General features: G+C 35.1%; 2 protein-coding genes across 2 annotated transcripts in view; one reads left to right on the top strand and one right to left on the bottom strand.

Annotated features, from left to right (window-relative positions):
- Nucleotides 1-152: 152 nt before the first annotated feature.
- LOC121426856 (MKRN2 opposite strand protein-like) lies at nt 153-5,359 on the bottom strand. Its single transcript, XM_041623261.1, has 5 exons — nt 5,209-5,359; nt 3,766-3,891; nt 2,803-2,852; nt 1,591-1,753; nt 153-381 (listed from the first exon to the last, which is right to left on the bottom strand). The coding sequence occupies exons 1-5, from the start codon at nt 5,319-5,321 to the stop codon at nt 162-164; spliced, it is 672 nt and encodes a 223-aa protein (XP_041479195.1). The 5' UTR covers nt 5,322-5,359; the 3' UTR covers nt 153-161.
- Nucleotides 5,360-5,941: 582 nt separating this feature from the next.
- LOC121426822 (protein eyes shut homolog) overlaps nt 5,942-23,397 on the top strand; it is a 70,267-nt gene continuing 52,811 nt past the window's right edge. The window contains exons 1-13 of the mRNA XM_041623224.1: nt 5,942-6,027; nt 10,525-11,257; nt 11,711-11,880; nt 14,184-14,297; nt 15,084-15,238; nt 16,659-16,819; nt 17,406-17,662; nt 18,217-18,780; nt 19,126-19,248; nt 19,912-20,025; nt 20,433-20,660; nt 21,082-21,298; nt 21,761-22,895. Coding sequence (XP_041479158.1) covers nt 10,629-11,257; nt 11,711-11,880; nt 14,184-14,297; nt 15,084-15,238; nt 16,659-16,819; nt 17,406-17,662; nt 18,217-18,780; nt 19,126-19,248; nt 19,912-20,025; nt 20,433-20,660; nt 21,082-21,298; nt 21,761-22,895 — 3,867 coding nt within the window. The 5' untranslated portion in view covers nt 5,942-6,027; nt 10,525-10,628. The remainder of the gene's footprint in view (nt 6,028-10,524; nt 11,258-11,710; nt 11,881-14,183; nt 14,298-15,083; nt 15,239-16,658; nt 16,820-17,405; nt 17,663-18,216; nt 18,781-19,125; nt 19,249-19,911; nt 20,026-20,432; nt 20,661-21,081; nt 21,299-21,760; nt 22,896-23,397) is intronic.

Below are 23,397 nucleotides of genomic sequence, written 5' to 3'. Positions count from 1 at the left end.
AAAAACAATACATAAAACTACATTGTATTATATTTCAAATCCATGCCCACAAAACAACATCTCTAATTGAATCAGTAAGTAAAAAAAAATGAAATCTATGTCTGAGATTACAGTACTTGATATCTTTGATTTCCTGAGAAATTTGTCAAAAAAAAGGTCTGTCAGCTTGGTAAGTCTCTTTGAATAATGTATCCATCTTTTCTTATTGCATGGTGAATACTGATGTACTGTGCAGCTTTGGTTGTCATGGATACAATGTAATCTTGACAGAGTTCTTCTCTGGTGATTGGTTTAGAGATATGCTTCACTGTTTGGTTGTAGTCAATGTGATTCAGGAATCCTACTACAAAGTCAAAACAATTATTAATCTCTTCATGGTATCTGTGATATAGGTGAGAAAGAAAAAAAAAGAGAGAAAATAACAGTAGTTACAACAGAATTCCAGAGGCGGGGGGGGGGGGGGGGGGGGGGGGGGGGGGGGGCTCTGCCATTAAAAGGTGGATACTATGCTGGGACACAAACGCCCCACAAACAGCTGGGCCATGTATGCATGTACAGAAAAAAAAATTGCTAAAATCAGGAATGAAGGGTATACTATCAAACCCTGTCATGGACAGTGAAATAATGAAGTTATTATTTAAGGTGCAATGCTGTTAAGAGTCCTTTTTGAAGGACTACGTAGGAGCGAGATGTCCACCTTGTAACTACAGAGGCTCCCAGGTAGTATTAAAATGAAGATTGAAGATAAGAGGGGTAGATTGCATGGGAAAGTAGGTGATAAGCAAAGATACAATACCAAGATGTACATAAAAATGGCCATACAAAAGGAAGTTGGAAAGATGAAGTGAAAATTATAATAAGGTATACATGGGCACGAGAGAGAGAGAGATAGTGAATGGGGAGATACAAATGAAGAAGTAGAGGTAAAATGAGGACATACATAGAAAGATCTTTAAAAAAAAGCAGTTTGGGGTCTTGAAAAAGAACACCCACATTCCTGTGCAGCTGAGAGTCCTTGCATAAGATTTAAGAATTTTGATATAAAAATGTCTGTAGAAAACAACAACTAGGAATTTATGTGCTCAATTTATACAGCTTTTCAAGACCAGGCCAACCCCCACAAACAAAAATAACTTGAATAAATGGAGAAAAATTAAACCAAATTGGATGTAGAAGAGGAAGACTATAGGCGTATTCAGTGTTAGCTAGGTTGGTATGCAAATGCGAGAACCAATGATACATCTCCAAGATGCCAACTCTTTATTTCTTTTGTATTTTATTATATTGAATATACTTTTCATCGATGTGAAACAAGGCCTACAAGAATAGAACATGATTCAATGTTATATAATTAGCTGCAAAAGAAACAGTGAGTGTGCGACATCAATGACTCTCATTTGTCCACCACCCATGTCATAAATGTTTTGTGAAAGTAAGCAAAATGTTAACATCTGATTTTTTTGAATTTTTCAGTGTTTGCTAGTTTGATTTGTCTATATGTATTTGAATTTCACTCGATTGGTGAAATTATCAATTAACTACAAGAGAGAACCCTAAACAAACAAACAAAGAAACATGTACTATGAATACCTCTCTTGCGTCCATCCAGAGGACATAGACAATTGATGAAGCTCTGTATCCCATTCTTGCTTCATCTCGTAGTCATGGCAACTAAGTAATGGAATAACCACACACTGTTCCCATGATGAGGAGTCCTGGTGAATACCATTATCATCATAGTTGTAAACCACACCTATGAATAATAAACAAATTGTATGTATAACTAACAAAATGAACAAACAAGCTCATATATATGGATAAATAACGAAATAAATAGACACGTATAGACACAAAGCATGCACAGAGGCCGAGGGCTGACCAACTCGGAAAGTTCCAAAACAAACTTTTTTGAGGTAAAGTTATTTTGAGCAATGTATGTGATATCTATGAACAATACTTTGTACCCATTTTCCCTCTTTTTTTTGCTCATGAGACAATAAATGTTGATAAATTCATATTGGCATGTAATCCTGTACCCAACATTGTGTTTTTTGTTGGAAATGTCACCAGTATATCATAAAGGGCCAGTTTTGACAGTCCAGATTTTATTTCCCTTCAGAATTGTCATGGTTTTATATACATGTATATTATTTCAGAGTCATTTCTTTCACTTTGATTTGATGTCTCATAAAATCATTAATTTGAAAAACAGGATTAGCTATGATTGTCTATTGCATCATATTTGTCAAAATCACTAAACAATGAGCAGGATATTTGAATGCTAACTTTGTAAGTAAATTGATGAATTCAGTACTATTCACTTGAGCTCTAATCTGTTTTTCTCTTGTCTTGTTGAAACTTAAGGAGAGTCATAATATTTCATTACTGACAGATAAGCATTAATACTGCATCACTCAAAAGTAATGTAAAAATGTTTTTGATTACTCCGATCTTTTTAAGCTGACAATCTCTGTTTTCAGAATTTATCTTTAACAACAAGAAAATCAATGATGTTTAGGGGCCATATCTCATATTTTTTACATTTTATTTCATTTTAGCTCAAATACTATTTTTGTATTCAACCTTGGAACACTTTCTCATTATATATGTATATACCCAATATATGTGCATGATTTTTCATATTCCATTATTGTAAAAATCAACATTTTATCATATGACAGAAACATTGTTTTTTGAGAAGATAAGTTGTGTGTGAAATCTTTAGGTTAATACAACTTAATATACAATTGTGGTATAACTTTATATGGAAGGCCGACATGATTAAAATCACAATCTTTATACCTTTGGAATTGGATATCCCTGCATGCAAGAAATGACCTGGCATATATGTTCTGGAATAAAAGGAAGGTAAATTTACTTTATGATTAGTAAAAAAAAACACAAAAAGGAAACAAATAAATATGCATATTATCAGATCAATGAACTGTATATATGTAATCTTTATTGCTGGTTCAAATATACTGTCCCCAGAAGGAGAAAAGAAACTGCCCTATATGCTTTGAAATATTTTCCCTGGTAAAGCATTTCCCTCTGCATTCCTGATAAAAACAGAAAACATTTTTATTTTTCATTTTTTGTATTTATTTATTTATTATTATTTTGAATTTATTTATTTACAATTATCATTATCATTATATTTATCATTATATATATATATTTTTTTTTTTTGGGGGGGGGGACTAACCACACCCTATGAACAAATATGGTGACAGAAACTTTCATGGTCTTGAATGAGATTATTTTCTTTTAATTAAGATTGCGCAAATAATGCAGCGCTATACCTTCTTTTTACTGAATTGATTTAGGTACAGAAAGATTTATATAACAATTACCACAAATTATGCTGGCGCAAATATTCACTACTGGTACTGAATGATATGCACCATATTAGCCAAAACAACAACAACAGACAGAATTAAAGGGCAAGTCTACTTTAACAAAAAGTGGATTTTAATAAAATAATAATTTATTTGAATAAAAAGAGAGTCAAATCAGGATAATGCTGAAAATTAAACAGTGACTGATGTCATCTGTCCCCTCATTTGCATCCCAGATTTGCATACCGATCAGGATATACTGTGTTAATAAATTAATGAAATTAGGCAAAAGTTTAAAATGTCATAATTTCATTACATCTTATTTTTATGGTCAGCATAATGCAAGGTGGAATTATGCTAGTTTTCTCTTTTCATTCAAATCAACTATTTTGGTTAGGTGGACTTGCCCTTTAAGTTACAGACTTACTGCAGAAATGAACCATAGGTTGGCTTAATGGCAAGGCAGTGTGGTTTGGTTACAGCATTCATGAATAATGAGGGCAGCCTAACAGGAGGCAAAGGAAATTCAGCTCTCCCATCATCAAGACGAATTCTGCATGCAGGAGATTAAAACAAACATAATGATAGGAAATTACTTTCCAATAGCAACGTTTGTACTTAGATATAAAATCAAGCAGATTTTAAAGTGGGTATATTTGGCGGTTTCAAAGTCCATATACACCATCATACTCAGATGTACCAATTTTTTCATGTTTGACCTCTAGAAAAACGAAATTAAAGAATTTTTTGCAAAGTAAAATGAAAATGAAGTTCTTATATCATCATTTTACCCGTGGAACATACTTAAAGACAACACATTGTCACTGATATACAATATACCAGTCACAATTCTTTGACTCACTATTACCAGTTAAAACCAGAGAACAATATAGATTTGGTCCACTGAAACAATAAGCCAGTTCGTAGTTCCTTTCTGCGCATGATCAAAAGATTCTACGCATGATCAGAAAGTGACATGGTGCTTTAAAATCTAATGAGATAAGCACCAACTTTGATGTCTTGATTATTCATATATTCTTTTGAACTGTCGTTTTCATTTACATCCACAAAAAACAACAATGCTTCATCCACTGGTATTTCACAGTTTGTCAAGTACATTGTGCAACATGCTAAGATATGCATTCAAAGTAGGAATGCAACAAATACCTTCATTAAGTGTTCATTGGTGTGCTATTCTAGTCACCTGGTCTATTCAATTTCTTCATCCTGCTATGTAAGGCAAGCTTACCTAATATCTTGCTTTGAAATCTGCCTATCATGATGAAAGAAATGAAAGGTCATTTGACCAAAATTGTCCATGAAGTAACTACGAACTGGTCTATTCTCTGATTTTAACAGGTACTAGTGAGTCAAAGAATTGTGACTGGAAGTAGTGGTTGTATCATTTGTTACTATTTTACAACCAGGCAGGGCAGTATGAAAAAAAAATATTATATATGCATATTATCAAAGAATCATTTCATTCGAAAGTGATAACACGAAATATAGCCAAATGTAAAGGCAGGGGAAAAACACAAAGATGCATAGCAATTAAAGTAGATAAAATTCAACGAAAGATAGATTTATCATATTAGGGCCTAGATATATAACTTAAAACATGAAAGGCAAGGTTTTGAACAGGGGTTAGTGAAGATTAACAATTGTTCTTATCGCATGATTACCCAAGAAACATTCGGGTACCTATATACCTCTTCATAAGAAATATAAAGTGCTGATTCTTGATTTCCTTCAATCAGAGGATCAAATCTCAAAAATATGGTGTAAACTTCCTAAGGTAATTAGAAATCCATCTATATACCGGACCAATACCTAGCAATGATATACAATTCCTATTAGAAAAAAAAAATACCTGCAAATTGGGCAGACTTGTAAAACCTGATTGAAACAGAGAATGTGATTGATTGGATCACAATGCTGGAAGGAGATGATTGGTGGATTGGTGTATGGTGAAGACATTGTCATGGCCGACTGCCCCTGGGCCTGCCTGGATTTAAATGAAAAAAAAATATTCACAACATGAACAGACATTGGTGATATGTATATATAATTCAGTGAAATTAACAACAAAGAATCAAATCAAAATAAAATTGTAAATAACCCCTAGCTACAATTAAATAGTGCATCAATCCATCCAATCAAATTCAAAGCCATTGGCATTGCAGATTCAAACCAATGTCATCATCTATTCTACCTAACATACATAATTTCTATAACAAGTTTACTATCAGCACATCAGAATGATATCGAACGATTTGACAGTGGCTTTTAATTTAAACTCTTTTTGTTCTGAAATTGAGTTTTATGAAAAAGGCCCCTGCTGGCCTATATGCAGCAGCTACCGGTACGTACTTATGTTTATTTACTGCCAAAAAATGCTAGCGGTGCTGATCTGTAGCTGTAAGCCTGTGTAACTGTGCACTGCAGTCAACTTCTGTCTGACACTCAAAACTTCTTGCTTGATATTTCTTGTCCCGTATGTATCCGGCATAATACCGTACAGATTCTGACTTTGTTTACATTGGGGGGCGCGGCGGGGTCACGTAATCCACTTTTCTCACAGAGTTCGCGTAACCTTTGACCCATTACCGCACTCATTATTAATTCGAAGCGTCTGTGACAACGGCCGGCTGAATTGAATTTGCAAATGCCGATAATTATTTTGATTCAGGTACCGTACCGTAATGTCACTGTATGGAATTGATGTGTATTTTTTATATGAGTTATAGAAACATGATATAGATCTAGACCATAGTACTTTATTTAATATTTGGCATGAAATTATGAATTGGTAGTGACCGAGTTGGAGACGACGTTCGACCGCGACCGCTCTCCAATTGCACGCCATAGAGCCCCGGGGAGCGGCCGGAGCGGAGGGCCGAGCTGCGGGGTTTCATTTGGTTTTTCGCGACTCAGCGTGTAGTGTAGGATGGGGGGCCGGGGCGGGGGTCGGGTGTCCGGACACTTTATCTTTTTGAAGCCTTCTTTTTTGTCTGTGGATTACACTAAAAATATGAATTCATTACTTGTAATAATTTTCTATTTTGTTCTTTATAATATTTCCTAACATTTTGTACTAATAACTGATGAAACTTCGCTTGTAATTTTTTCCAAATGACATTCTAAAATTGATTGTCCGGACACACGACCCGTCCGGATACACAACAACTGGGTATACTGCGTCTATCTCTCAGCTTATTTAGCTTTGCATTTCGATCGCGAAATAATAAATTAGGCCAAGGCAGTCTAGCTAAGTTGTTAGGCTTGGACTTGGACATGTTGATCTCATTCTTATACTCAGAGTCTTGTCTGAGCTGAGTGAGTCCACTCATTCAATGAACAAGGTTATATATAACCTTGTTCTCAGCCATGTGTGGCAAAATAAGGGTGGCAATGTTTGGCTTATTTTCTCTTTTTCTTTTAGTTTTGGGCAAATGCTTGATTTTTTACACTGACAGTTTCCATTACACCTATTTTTCATATAACTTGGCTCTTATTTAAATTTGATTCATTAAATCATTTTTTTCTTAATTAAAAATAGAGATCAAAAAATGAAAATTTTCTTGCCGTATTAACTTTCCCTTAATAGAGGGCATATATAAAAATATGCCCAAAATTCAAGTTTTTGAGCACTCTGGTGAATACAAAAAATTATTTCCAGGTTACTAATGAAAAGTAAATTGCAACTGTATGGAAATTAGTAATTTTGGTCACAAAAGTGATATTTTAATGATTTTTTAAAGTGTGTGCTCTGTACAACATTGGCATACCATAGTCCTACCTGTAGATTCCCCACAGGCAGGGTGGTAGCAGTGAACAAGTGTATATAACTGAGTGAGTCTAGATCTAGGCCTATCTGTTTATTTATCTACGGTAGTCGGTATCGTACTTCTAGCTTGATTGACTTGGCTTACATGTAGGCCTAGATCTATATTATATTTTTATTTTGACGATTTATATAAATCGCATGATTAACTTTGTATGATGGGGGGACCTAAAGCTACGCACTTTGTTTTCAAACAATAAAAACTGTCCCAATTTTTAATATTTCAACAAATTATATTTAATATTTCACTAATTTGTGGTAAACATTCTAAAGATCATTAACCAAGTAGAAAATATCACAAAACTCACTATACAAAAATGGCATGCCTACAAAAATCCCGTCGTGTTTTTCGAACACCTCTTGATTTCTCCGCCCGATGTAGAAGGGGTCCTAAAGCTTCGCACTCGATTTATCATGCAAAAAAATAGTATTTCCTGTGCCTCAATTTCTAAAATATATTCAAATTATTATAGGATAAAATGAAATTAAAGCTAATATAACTATAAACTTCCTAACAGTTGTTGGTTTTCTCTGCATTTAGAGATTTACTGCAGCCTCTGTAGAAAAAATTTAATAGGAATTGTTCATCACTCTGCAGTCACAGTTCGACACACAGAGTGCGCATTTGCCATTGAAAACTGCATGCGCGCGCGATGAGTGGTACGAAGCTTTATGACCCGCGCAGCTTTAGGACCCCCTACCATACTAGTTGTAGAACATCGCTGTTAGTGTTACTTTAGTTTTAGACTACTCACTTATACCAGATAATTCATTTTCTGTTAATTGTCATGCAGAGATGCCAAGTTCAACGACCAGCTATGCATGAGATTTTCTGTGAATCTGAGATCACAGACATTGTGTACAATGTATATGGGGATAGGCTGTGATAGTTGCGTGAGACACACCCATGGGTTCAAAGCATCTCGCCTGCAAAGGAATATCAGTCGTATGCACGCGACACACACGACACAGTTAAACTTTACTGGGCTTTTGCCCACATAAAATATTACTTAAAATTTTATATATCACATTCTGCTATGACACTTCCGAATCATTTAGATCCTTCCGTGACTTCTCCTTGAAGTTTCTTTTAAAAAACATGTATATTTTCTTGATCTTTAGTGAAGATTTTACGGAGATGAAAACTGCTCAGCGCGGATATCAATTTTCGCCTCAAGAGGGCGAGCGATTTATATTCATATCAAAGACACGACAAGGGAAAGACTAGGCACCTACACTAATTCTACACGCAAATCGATGCAAGGCATTACGCGAAGTCCGTGAAGTGTCCAATCTTTTCATTGTATAGACTTTGGGATACCGTATACGTATTATTGACGTTCGTTAAAGCTTGTACTGCTGGTTTCTTTCCAGGCACGTATATTATTTTCATTTTTTTTTTATTAGTCATCTTTTTAAATTCATTGCAAATAAGTTATCATCACCAATGATTATCTTTAATTATGTTTTTGAAGGTATTTCATTCATTGGTGCCCATAATTAGTAAATTAATCATGAGGATTGCGCATTCAAAGAATTTAGATACAGTTATAAAATTACCGAGGAGCAGGATCAGAGTTGTGAAATTATTAGCGCCACCAACGGTCTTCCTTGTATTTCCATGGAAGAGACAAGCGAAGTCACTTTTAAGGCCGAGGTAAGCGAAATTTGCTTTTTTTTAATGATTATTATTTTATTATTATTTTCATATTTCTTTAATCTATTGCTACTTACCGGCAAGAGCCCGGTGCGTAGCGAGGAGTTTCGGCAAATATTACTTCAGCAATGAAGCGATGTTTGCCGACTACTTCGAAATCCAGGGTCAAACACGGTCTATTGTACGAGGTTAGTAACCTCGTACAATGTGTGAGTGCGTGAGACAGGGATTTGAGGGGATGAACAAGAGTCCAAAATGCTTGAGTCTCACGCATAATGCGTGAGACTTGGTAGCTCTGTGTCATGGTAAATGGACAGACAGAAAATAACATAAATTTGCAAAAAATTATCTACTGTACCGGTACTGCTGTAGTGTACTACTAGGTACTAGTGTATGGCAAGTTCCCCCAACTCCCAAGTTTGCACTGTCCCCCTTGTCTGCGTATACATGCATCTGCACTATAGTAGTAAAAGAAGATATGCAACAAACTATACACATGCAATATAGATATTTATAAAAAAAAATCTGACTCAAAATGGTGGAAATATAATGAATTTTGTGCATTTCATGTGGCAGCCTGAAAATGCAGCCTTTCTCAACAAATTTTCCAGATTGCATGCAAAGTGAATGGGTGCGCAGCCATGGGGCACCATTTTTTTTTTCAATCTGAAAATGACTGCCCAGGGCTTTTCCAAGAAAATATATTTCTTTCAATTTTTTTTATGAGATATTTGGCTAATGTACTTATAATACTTTAAGGAACATTATCAACTGAAACTTAGATTTTGTGAAATAAAAAGAAATTCATGTTAGATCTTAAGTCAAATCATTAAGTGCGCAGACTTAAATGGTATTTGGAAATTGAATATGTCTTAGGGGAGGTTCACCATGACAACTTTTTTTGTAAAATAGCAGAAAAAAAATGAGAATATGAGTAAAGGTTTGAGAAAAAATTCATCAAAGATTTACAAAGCTGTGAAAATTTGAAGTTTTGGGAAGATGTTTTTTGTATGGAATATAAATAAAGGGTAAATAAATTAAGAAAACAAAAGTAAGATACTATACTAAGAAATTCAGTTGATGGCTCATTTGACTTTCTGTTTTACTTTGGGGGATTGTGAAGTAAGAAGAAAGGTATGAACACTCTTAAAAATTGAATGGGTGGATGTTTTTTCTTTAGGTAAGGTCTAATATCGTAGATCTATCTATTGTTATGGAAGATTGTCAGCACAAACAAGTAAACCTTCAGTAGAAAAAGTGAAATGACAGTATTACTTTTCATTTAAGCTGAGATTGTACTTGTTACAGCCATGTAATATCTTGTCTCTGCCTACATGTATCTTGGCCTTGGCTCAATAGACAGCTGGTCTCATCTGACTGTGCACTCATCTTTAAACCATCTGTTCCTTCTATTATTGTAGCCACTTTTATAATGCAGAGTGTGTATTGCACAATGAATATGGACCCATGCAAATGCATAAAACCTCTGGTCTTATTTAAAAAGAAATCATTTAGAATCAGGTAGGGGGAGAATAAGGCAATTCTTTCAAGAATGTACATTCAGTTCATATTGACAGCATACTAGCAATACTGATCACATCAATTCTTTCTTAAGGTTGATATTTTTAAACATTTTGTATTTCATTTGTCATAGTTGTTTACAATTGATTATTCGTGTTTTACAGAACTTCAACTTTCTTTGGAGACAAATGATGGCAAAATATTGACATTCACTCCTGGAGATACTTAATGAACAGAGTCATGAGAGTTTCTACACTTTTCCTCAATCATGGCTCCAATAGACTTCAAAAGGTTAGAGAAGAGATCAAGATTGCAAGTACATGTATCTCAGCAACTTGGCAGTGTCATCCAAAACTTAATGGTATTGATATTGCTTGTTCATACAAGCACAGGACAGTTCTGCCAAAGGAGTAGCCTTGTCACCTGGCACAAAAACACAGAAATTGTCAATATCTCCTGGTCCTTGGAAAATGTGTGTGATTCATATGAGGATTGCTATGGTTCAACTGACACAGGGGTCAGCAGACCAATTGACCACCAGCTCTGTCCAGTTGAGATCCAGGACAATGATCGACTGGTGATCCTACCACCGGCCATATCATCCCAGAGTGCTCTACCTGTCAATGTTAGTGAGAGTGAATTTGAAGTTTGCCCAGGTGATACTTACCCATCTTCTCAGTGGCTTATTCCTGCTGCTTCTACATCTCCCTTTGAGGTAGACGATGCATTCTTACAAGAAGGGCGCAACTTCTTTGCACAGTTTGACACAGGTGATGTCTTCCTGAGCTGTGAGCTTGGACTACGTGTGGTGGTGTCAGTCAAATCGCATGACTGTATTATCAACCAATCTGAACCTTTTTGCACTGGACATGGAGAATGTGTCACAGTGCCTTTCAGGTAAAAGAAATAAATTATGTATTTAATGTAGGCCTACATACATTGTACATTAACCACATTGCATGAAATGAGAATTTATTGGTCAAAATGGTTGGGAGGGGGGTAGTATCTCTTTATTTGAAATCAAATAAAGAGGTGTAACCCCCCCCCAAAAAAAAAATATATATAAATAAACAAATAAATAAATACACTGTAAATAAAATAATAAAAAATAAATAAATAAAATAAAATAAGTTAATAAATGATAATGAATAAAATAAATGAATTAGGGGAAAAAATAAAAAGAAAATACTCTTTGCTGGAACTACATGTATAATAGGGGACAAAAATGATTTTTATCTGAAATAGGACAAATATTGCATGGGTGCAGTGTGATCATCTCTTTTGAATTCCTTTCTCTTCAGATTCGTACAAGTTGTATTGTACTTATTTCTTTTCTGTTTGCTTTTATAGTCCATCCAAAGTGTACATTTGTCAGTGCGAACCATCCTATATTGGAGAGTACTGTGAGGAGTTTGATGGTTGCTATGGCAACCCTTGTCAGAATGGGGCTAGTTGCATTGATAAAAATGATAGTGATAGTGGCAATAGCTACCGATGTAATTGCACTACTGGCTTCACTGGTGAGTATTTTAGGAAGAAACTTCTGAATTTGTATCATTCAAGGGAATCCAGCATTGGCCATAAAATGTTGTGTTGGGAAGGAGAAAAATTAATCAAACAGAATAGTGAAAGTTAGAAAGATATACGGTGAAAAGAAAAATATAGCTGCTTAAAAATTGAGATCACTAGTACTGTGTAGATTTCAAATTGGCAAATGGATAAGTAAATTAATATAAGGGGCAAGGATGACTTTCCCATCTAGGCCATGTACTTAATTTTCAGGGATTTGTAGTTTTCTCCTAAGTACCCATTCCGCTGGGGCTGTAATCTAAACATGACCCAGGTATGAGAGAAAAATATAATTTGAAATTAAACTTTTTGGAAAAATTACATTTTAGCCATTATATGTACAGGAGTACATGGAAGAGTAGTCCTTGCCTTACATGTACATCACTGTGACTGTGACATCTCATATGCGGCTAATTTGAAGTCTCTACGGGTATAGTGATTACCAATAATTTACAACTTTTTAAAATTTCACAACTTTCTTGTTGTTTGTCCAATATTTTTCAAACTTTCACCTATCAACTTGTCTGATTTTTCTATTTCTTATAAAAAAGTTTTTGTTTGGGTTGGATTCCCCTTCAACAATTGGTTGTATCCGTTTCACACGAGCTGTATTGCAAAGTTATCCTGCTTTACACATTAAAATATTAGAAGGGTTTGTATTTTGTAAGGATATCATTACTAATTCACAAATTGGAATATGACCCATATTTTTTTTACTCTTTTTAGATTACCAGATTAACACTGAATTTAAATTTGACTTGAAGTAAGACCTCAAAATATCAACTAGTCAGAAGCAAGACAAAAAGCAAAACACATGCTGTGAATATTCTTTTTTTTCAACCAAGGCGATATACAGATATGAGCCAACACTATGTTAGGTTTTAAAACAAATTCTATTTCAATTCGGTTGTATTAAACAATACTCATCAAAAAGTCCGAAGACTAACAATGTGAGTTTACATTTAAAAAAATACATAACAGAGAAATAAATAAATTCCTAACATGCAGTGACCATTAAAGAAAAAAAAAACATTATGTTTAAAATGCAATAATAGTATAAAAAGAAATTGAATGAACAGATACATGTAATAAGACAGATTTAATTTGTGTATATATATAAAAAACAAGGTGAGGAGCAAGAAATATACAAATACAAATACAAGAATCATGTGTAACACACACAAAAAAGAAAGAAAGTGACATGATGGCGATCGTAATAGACAAGAGAGTGGGAAAGAGCAATAGGGAGACAGAGAGAGGAGGGAGAAAGACAGAAAGAGAGAAATAGAAAGGTGAGACAGAATCTGAAAGGACATCATATCTAATTATAAGTTACATAAGTAAACAAGATATACATAGAAAAAAGGTAGCATCGATAATGAATACTGATCAGACACAAAATGAAAGGGAGAAATACAAAAATATACCATTAATGATTTGCATTACTGATTTACATTACAACGCTGTCCAAAGTGAATGAAGCAAGTGGGAGTTTGATTCATTGATGAAAGGAAAACTATAGAAAAGGAGAAAAAAGCAAGAGAGCAAAAAGGATAGAGAAAGAGATAAAAAGGAGAAAAACCAGGGGAGAGAGAGACAGGAAAAGAAAAAGTACATCACATCCAGTTAGGGAATATAAACAAACATTTCCTTTGCCAGCATGAGTAAGGAACTTAATCCCAGTTATGTGTTCATTTGTCAAACCAATGAAAGATTGCTTTTCTGTAAACACATTTAAGTGACTAACCCCATATCGGACTGTCATATGTCAAAATTTTTAGCATAGGTCACACATGACATGAATTGTGCTGAAATCAGTAATACATTGTATTTTACCTAAAATCATGAGGAGGATGTCGCATGATCTCACAAATGGAGCTTTATTTTATTTGTGAACAATTTGACATTTGACACTATATCAGTTCAGTTTCCTACTTGTATACTAATTTTTCAAAGGTTGGTTTTATAGTTCTTTCTTTTCAAACTCCCACTGTTTTGCACTTTTATTGTTTTGTATGATTTTTTTCACTTCAAATTGATATCATGCAGGGAAGGCCTAATCCAATTCAAAAGTTTGATGCATGAACATTTGTGATTGTTCCATTCCATTTATATTTGATAATAATTTATCTAACATGATAATATACATTCTGCAATTAATTGCTTATGTTACTATTAGCTTTGGTTTATTCATCTTTACCATTTTGTAAATGTAAACATCTATTGTTAATTTTATTTTGTGTCATACATGTAGGTCTCAACTGCTCTGATATACTTGGTAGTTGTATTCCTGACCTATGTCGTAATGGATCATGTGTTACTGTATCTCAAGAAGCTTTCAGATGTGATTGTGATCATGGATTTGAAGGTAAGGCTCCCCTATAAGAGGGAAAATCAGGGTGTGTCAGTCTTTTTTTGTTTTCTTTTTGAGATATGATATGAAAAGCTCTTTTTTGTCTCTGCAGTGGGGACGCTTCACATATATCATAGTGCTATGTATAGTGAAGAACAAGGGTCTACCTTACCTGAATGTCATTTGCTTACAGTATACATGTAAACAATGTTCTGCCACACAATTTGTCTTATCATCTGGACTTTTTTGGCTAAAAATGGAGGTAAAAATGAAAATTTAAATATTGTTAGGTCAGCATATTCATTTTATTTTTTCAAATTTTGATAAAAAAATAAAATTTGGTTGGTTTTACTTGGGTGAGCCATTACAGCAAACTTTTACTGTCCCAAACTTGTCATGATGGAGGCAAAGCATGCATAAAGCTCCCAGATGTGACTTATGATTAATCCAGATTATATAGCTTGGGTAGTTTGTAGGCTAAGATCAAGAACTGAACATACCAATGACACAATCTACAGTGAGACAATGCTCTGTTGGGCAATATCTCTCATTCCAGATGTGTTGCTGTTTTTGTTGTTGCATCAACTGTCATTTGGTATTTGTTTATGAAGATTTACGATAAAATTTCTTGTACAGTGTGTGATACACTGCACTTTTCTTTTTTGCAGTAACCTGGGATATGAAGAAATCGCTCAAATTTTTAACAAATTGCTTCCTGCAAATAATGCTGCATTTATTTTTACATAAAAGTCCCTAATTAATTCCATATGTTTTAAACAAACCTTGATTGTGTCTATTCAGGTATTTATTGTGAGGAAGAGATTCAGGAGTGTGATTCCAATCCTTGCCAGCACAATTCAACATGCATTGATGAGATTGGTTCTTTTACTTGCCTCTGTCCACCTGAGTATAGTGGGACTACATGTGAGGAGGAGAGAGATTTCTGCTTAGAACAGGTATGCATACATTTGTATAATATGGCAAGCCATGGCCTTCCATACTTTATTCACTGATTTTTAATGTTGGTGCTGAAATATAGAACTGTGCCCAATAGAAAAGTGCACTTGCCCTAAAATATCTCAATTCAAGGTCAGAAATTCAGTGACGTCGATTGATAGGTCATTTTTGTTTAACCTGACCAGGAGCCCATTTCATAAAGAATCACAACTGGAAACCTTGATTGTGATTGGCTGCTGGGACCCAGTTGCTGTAAATTTCCTCAGAAAAGAGGCCACATGCATCAGAGGTCAGAAGGTATCTAATTTAAGCCCTCGCTGGTGATAAGTCTTTGTAAGGAGGTGCAATTTCTGTGCATCCCTGATTTTAGAATTGATATTGAGATGATGTTTGTCCATGACATGCCACTTAACCAGGCTGCTGTGGAAAGAGGTGTAAACTGAAAACACCTGGCCTATTACTGGATGCCAGTCAGTTAAAATTACAACCATTGTACTCATTCCTCATATACCAGTACACAGGGTAGGAAATACATATTTATTTCTTCCCACATTGGGGCGATTGCATGATTTTTGGGGCTATTTCTTTCATTTTAAGTGCTACTTTTTAAGCGCAACAAGCTATTATGCAGTAAATGCAAATCCCACCTCTTTCAAGAGAGTTTTTAATAAATAAGTCACTTTTTCATGTTTTTTGTTATGTATTTTGTAGAAATAATTAATCTTTACTTATTTTCTTCGATTAATTTAGCAAACTTAAATTTACTTTTAAAATTTTTGCGTATCCTTTTAATAACTGTTTTTCTGCTTATCTATTATGTATTGTAATGCGCAGTTGAGTATATCCAAATAGAAATTGCTCAATATAAATTTACAATTATTATTAATTATGCCATATTGATTTTCTAAATAATATTAGATATTGTTTGTGACAGATCTTGGGGCTACTATAGAAAGAGTGGTCGCTCCAAAGCATGCATTTGGGGGCATTTTAGGGGCAGTTGGGGTTGTCATGGGGGCAAAATCACCTGTCGCCCTCGTGTATATGTATTTCCAACCCTGCCAGTACAGGTGTATGGAGCAAAACAAAGAGGGATAGGAAGATCAGTCACCCTTGATAATGCTACTATGTATAGATTATCCATTGAGTACCATTACTTGAATTCAGTTTGATTTTGTAGAGTAAAAATCAAGGGACACATATGTCATCCATCTGTATTATTTTGTTTGGCAATAACTCCTCAAATCAGTAAATGACAGGGTGATAGGTTAATGACCCCTTGCTAAATGAAAGTGAATGAAAAACATTGATAAAACAACACCTAGCATTATATTTTCCCTGTGTGCATTTTATTAATTTCCTTTACTTTTATTTTCATATTTTAATTTAGATTTTTAAAATACCTTTTTTCCTTACAAGCCTTGTGAAAATGGAGCAAATTGTAGCAGTTTCTTAGGAGGCTATACCTGTGTTTGCAGATCAGGATTCACAGATCAGAACTGTTCCACAAACATTGATGAGTGCCAACCAAACCTTTGTCAAAATGGAGCTACCTGTCTTGATGAAATCAATAATTTCAGGTAAAATTCATGTATTTGTGATCTTTGCTGGCATGATTCATTTCTTATTTTCATTATCAGAATTGCAAGCTTGTCAGGAAAAGCATGAATCAAACAGTAATATACATGTATGTATTTAAGGAATATTTGTAGCTCAAATAAATTCAAAGTACATACTTCTGAACTTTTCTGACAGATTGTCTTGCTTATGTCTGTTTAAGCTTATACTGTGGGGTTTCATCTTATTTGCATGTATAAGTAGTTTCCTCATGAATCTGAGCATTTGAAATGGAAATTGTGGAGTATGATGTAGTAGGATATGGAGGTCCTAATGGAGAATATTGAAAAATATATTTGTATTGTGTTTAATCATTTACCAAGAATATTTAAAGTATTACGACACAGAACCTAATGTATACTCCACATTAGATGCTAAATGGATATCATGATTCTTATCGTTTTTGCAGAAGTTTTTTGTTTAGTTGCTAATATAATGCTTGTGATAAAAATTATGATGATGGTGGTGGTTATGATGGTAATAATGAGCGTTAAAAAAAACAGTGATAGAGGTTGTGACTAAAGCAATCTCTTGATATTACTTCATCAGATGTGATTGCAGCCCTGGATACAGCGGCCAGTTCTGCGAGACGAACATAGACGATTGTGCTTCTAGTCCTTGTGAGAACGATGCAGAGTGCATCGATCTCATTGATTTCTTCTTCTGTTTATGTCAGGATGGCTATACTGGTATGACATGTGATGTAGAGATTGATGAGTGCATATCAGATCCTTGCATGAATGAAGGCAGATGCGTAGATTTGGTGGATGCCTACCAGTGTACATGCAATCCAGAACTCTTTGCAGGTGAGTCAAGTTTCAACCATTGTGTTTTTTAGAAATAAAGATCAGCAATTGGGATAGATTTGTAAGTAAATGCAATTGGCTTGTTTCAAACCATTCATGGCTTCATACATAGTGTAGCTCTCTTGAAGTGGTTTGTGTTGAGGAGGGAAGATGATGGATTTGTGAAAAGAGTGTGGAATCTTGAAGTGGATGGCATAAAAGGAAAGGGAAGACCAAAGATTACATGGAAAGATATTATGAAGAAGGAAAGCAGTAAGTTTGATCTGAATAAAGAGAATGCTCAAGACAGAAAGAAGTGGAAGGATGGTGTGAAAGTTGGTAAACCTTTGTTAGAGGGAAAATCCTGATTGAAAAAATTGATGATAATAATGTAACTAGATAGAGATGTTAAGAGTATATTAAAGGGAGAGTCAGATTATTGAAAAGAAGATTGATTAGCCAAGTAATATGACTTCCAAAACCAAAATACTGCTGATTGAAAATGTTATATCAGTTTTCAGTATCAGACCATTCGGTATAAGTTTCTAATGATCTTATTCGTTCCTGTTTACCAGGTATCAATTGTGAAAGTCCACTCCACAACTGCTCCTTCTACCCCTGCCAAAATAATGGAACCTGCCAAATAATTGACAGCTCATCATATTCATGCCTTTGCATAGCCCGGTACACTGGACAAAACTGTGAAACCAACATCCCCTTCTGTGACACACACAACTGCACCAATGATGCAACCTGTGTGGAGAACCCGAATGGATTCACATGCCAGTGTCCAGTAGGTTACATTGGTCAGTGGTGCGAAGTGGACATAGATTACTGTGGCAATCACAATTGCTCAAATAACTCTACCTGTGTAGATGATACCACTACCTACCAATGTCTCTGTGCCCCAGGATTTGGAGGACAAGACTGTGAGATAGATGTCGATGAGTGCAGGAGCAGTCCATGTGCTAATGGGGGTATTTGCATGGATGAAATCAATGGTTATCAGTGCATGTGCCCTGCAGGATATACTTCACCAGACTGTTCCCTCAATATTGATGAATGTGAATCATCCCCATGCCGAAATGGAGGAACCTGTATTGATGGAGCTAATATGTATACATGTATCTGTAGCATTGGTAAGGAAAATAACTTGATTCATGTACATAAAATGTCAAGTGGAAAACCTAGATAGTTACCTTATGCTATCTATATTAATAACAATCAAAGTCAAAGCGAAATTCTTTACAGGGAGTTGAATGCTGTAAATTGGATATAAATGGATTAATGATAATCCTGATGTAATCTTGGCATACATATCAAGCTTCTGATTATACATTCATCATAAGAACTCTCTATGCTTGTGCTGCTTCTGCACGTCTTCATAAAATGATTGCTGCTGAACTTCATTTGTGCTGAACTTCATTTGTGCAGATAATGTACAATGTTTTCTTTTCTTTTTCATATTATTTTCAATACTACAGGATTCAATGGAACCCATTGTGATAATGATCTAGATCTTTGTGCCTTAGACGTTTGCCAAAATGGTGCCCTCAGCTGCTCTGAGACAGAAGATGGTCACAATTACAGCTGTGTCTGTGCACCAGGTAAAACAAATATCTGATTTTCTTTTTGGATAAGTTTAGATAGATACAGTGTTTCAATGAAAGATTCTCCAAAGTTAAGCAGGGAACATGGACATGTTTGGTGTTATTCTAAATGTAGGCCTGAAATATGGTATGTCTGTGCACTCCATACTGTTTGATCAACAAATATTTTGATACTGTTTTGCAGTCCATTCACACATTCAGTTGAGTAGTGCATCCCAACATTACTACATCTTGCGCAAACTATTGTATTGTAATTTTTACCTTGAAATCAATTGTACAAAGTCGGCAAGCCATATCTGTGTGGTAGTCATGAAGACCAAATTAACATTGCAACTGAACTGCCAATCTCCCAAGTGACGGTGTACCATTTAGAAGTTTATTTTGTCAAAATTTAAATTGCAATGTATTTCCATCTTTATTGTCATGATTTCAATCTAACTGACAGGCAGTATTTATTCGATTGGTATTATGATAATTACTTTTGTCTCCAATACTGTAGTTGGTATACAACATCTGTATTTTTATTCATGTATTTCACTTTTTGTATATCTATGCATTTATTCCATTATTCTCTATCATTTTGAATTATGTTTGTATGTTTTGATGTATAATTCCATTATGTAATAATTTTAATATGTCATACTGATATTCTATTCTAAGGTTACCATGGACACAGCTGTGAAATGGAGATAAACGAGTGTGCTTCCAATGCCTGTCTTAATGATGCATTCTGTTTGGATGAGATCAATTCTTATCAATGTTACTGCTTGCCTGGTAAATATGTCATTTTTAGCATTTTAAAGAAAACATAGAAGTCTTGTCTTACAGAATGGCTGAATTAAGATAGCAAAGTATTATAAACAAACATGATGTATGAGAAAACAGACTTATTGTGGGATATGATCACATCAGTCAAAATCCATTTTTTGTAGGTGCATGTATGCCAAAGTAATGAATGGTTGCAATTTACTATGGTTTATTGTAAGCACAAACTGGAATAGGAAAAAGCTTTGAAAAATAATATTAAGGAAAATATGCAAGTCCTGTTAAGTAGTTTAATGAAAATTTTCTTTGAAATTCAGTACTGATTGTCATTAAGTTTAGGAAATGCATGTACCTATTTGTTTTCAGATGACCCTCATAATATGTTCTGCATATGTGTTTGATTGTCTGTGTTGTAGGTTACGTCGGTGACCATTGTCAATATGAGATTGATGAGTGTTTCAGTCAGCCCTGCTTACACAACAGCTCTTGCATAGATCTGTTCAATAACTATAGCTGTGTGTGCAGTGCAGGCTATGAGGGCTATAACTGTGAGATCAACATTGATGACTGTGCTGAGAACCCTTGTCTTAATGGAGGCTCTTGTGAGGATGGGGTTGATGATTTCAACTGCATTTGTAGTTCAGGTGACGATAGTTTTGTCTTTGTGTATACATGCAAAAAAAAGAAGAAGAATAAGTACTGTAATGTGAAGTAATTGTGAGGTAATCTTTTTTTCAATTACAATTAAACCCATATTTCACTTTTATCAATGGAGTGGATTCTTCTTCAAACTCTTCAATTGAGCAATATACTGACTTTTTTTCTTTTTATCTACCCCTTTGCCATAACACCATATTTTCTTTTTGAAACCAATAAAGCTAAGAAAAGAGGAATCTCACTGATGATTGCCACTGCAATTGTATTTTTGAAACTTGGCTTGGGAGAATATACAGTGGACGCACAATTTGCTACAATGATAAACATCTGTAAAAAATTGAATGTGTCAATATTACCTTTAAATATTGAGTTCCCATTCTTTTCCTTCTTTCCTGTCCTTTCTCACAGGATATGAAGGCAGAAATTGTTCTGAGGACGTTGATGAATGTGCTTCCAACCCTTGTATGACAAACACAACGGAGATGTGTATCAATGAGATAGATAACTTCACCTGTGTGTGCAGTTCCGGGTTCAGGGGTCAGCTGTGTGAGGTCAACATAGATGAATGTGAAGTTCATTCATGCGAGAACAATGCCACATGTATAGATGGTATTGATAGCTACAGGTGAGTTTGCTTCAGCAGATGTCTCTCTTTTCAGGATTTGTTTATCTTTCCTAATATTTACAATCAAATAACATTTGAATAGATGTTATAGATTTTAGTTTCACCCAAGTTTACAGATAGTTACATGTCATGAGATAATGCAATCAAATTAAGAGAGAATTAACATGCTCTGCATAATCTTGTCTGAGAAATTGCTTTCGCTTGGGCAATTATGTAACTTATCGAAGATCAACATATATATATAGACTAGATTTTATATTTGTCTTTGATATTTTACCTTTATTATTTATAGGAGAATTTTTGGGGGGTCAAGAGTTACCTCTAATAGGTAGACTTTGTTCCTGCAATGATAGTCTTAATCTGAAATGATTTTTAATTCAATTTTTAGGTACAATCTTTAGGTTAGGGGTTACCAGTAGTAACTAAGGCACATGGATCTCTTATTCTCTTCATGTCTTACAGTTGCATCTGTGCACCAGGTTTCACTGGATCACTGTGTGAAGTCAACATTGATGAGTGTTTATCAAATCCTTGCAATCTTGGTACCTGCATGGATGATATCGGTGGCTACACCTGCCTATGTCCTGCTGACTCCCGGCCGTTTGACCCTGTTTGTAATCTCCTCCCACCATGCACATCCAACCCCTGCCAAAACAATGGAACATGCCAGGAGGCATTGGATTCCTATGCCTATAGCTGTGAATGCGCAATTGGTTTTGAAGGGCTAAACTGCGAAGTGAACATTGATGATTGCCAAGTGGGAAACATCATATGTACTAACGGAGGGACATGTGTGGATTTGATTGCGGATTTTCGCTGCCAATGTCTGGCAGGTTTTGAGGGACAATTTTGTGAAGAGAATGTAGATGACTGCATTGGAAATCTCTGTCAATTTGACAGTGTTTGCATTGATGGAGTGGAGGGCTATACATGTTACTGTCTACCAGGTTTTACAGGGATGTTCTGTAATGTAACTATACTGACTTGTAATCAGAACCCTTGTTTAAATGGAGGAACTTGCCAAGATATTGAACTGACCACCCCTACAATTTCAAATGGAGGGGGTGAAGGAGCTGATTCAGTCAATAGGATGTTTCAGTGTGCTTGTTCCACTGGCTGGCAAGGAATGTTCTGTGAAGTGGAGATCAATGAATGTGCATCCAACCCCTGTCTAAACAATGCAACCTGCATGGACTTCTTTGCTAGATATGTCTGTGAATGCAGCCCAGCTTTCACAGGAGAGCAATGTGAAGTTAACATCGATGAGTGCATTAATAATGAGTGTGCTCAGGGGTCCACTTGCATTGACGGCCTCCTGTCCTATACATGCCAATGTACCGATGGATATGAAGGCCGCTTATGTGACCAGGAAATAGATGAATGCCTGTCCTCTCCTTGCAATCCAGATACAAGTCTCTGTGTGGATCTACTAGCTGGATATCGCTGTTTTTGTTTAAACGGTTGGGCAGGACCTAACTGTGAAATCAATGTTGACGAATGCCTGAGTGATCCATGCCAAAATGAAGGGACATGTTTAGATGGGATTGCTGATGTGACTTGCCTGTGTCTTCCTGGGTTTACAGGAAAACTCTGTGAGGTAAGTCAGAAGACCTCTGAATTAGGTAGGTTACAGAAAACATATTTTCATGAATAATTTATGCCACTCATAGTTGTAAACATCAATCTTAGAACTCTACTTAATACTAACTCCCTAAACAGAGTGTAACACACATTAATAGCCCTATGACTCCAGTGAACAATGTCCTGACAACATGTTTTCATCTTCTGCATGTTTCGGGAGATGACCAATGACTAGTAAAAATTTCAGCTAATCTTTTGTATTTTTTGTTGAAAACCCTTCATTTGCCTGCTGTACAGGTAAATACAAGTAGTTTGAAATGGTAACATTAGGTTCATGAATAAACTTGTCAAGCAGTGGGATAGGTTAGTGTGAATTCATAGTATGCCACTGATTTGATATCTTACAAGTTCTTGTTGATGCCAGTAACCTTCATAATTTGGCTGATATAACATTACACTTTAGCTATTCCATGTACCAGAAAAGCCCTGCATTTTACAAACATGTTTCTTGAAATTCA

Source organism: Lytechinus variegatus, chromosome 1 (genome assembly GCF_018143015.1).
Source record: "Lytechinus variegatus isolate NC3 chromosome 1, Lvar_3.0, whole genome shotgun sequence".
Taxonomy (NCBI): Eukaryota; Metazoa; Echinodermata; class Echinoidea; order Temnopleuroida; family Toxopneustidae; genus Lytechinus; species Lytechinus variegatus.
Note: the sequence above shows the minus strand (reverse complement) of the source record. Positions and strands in the feature narration are given on the sequence as shown.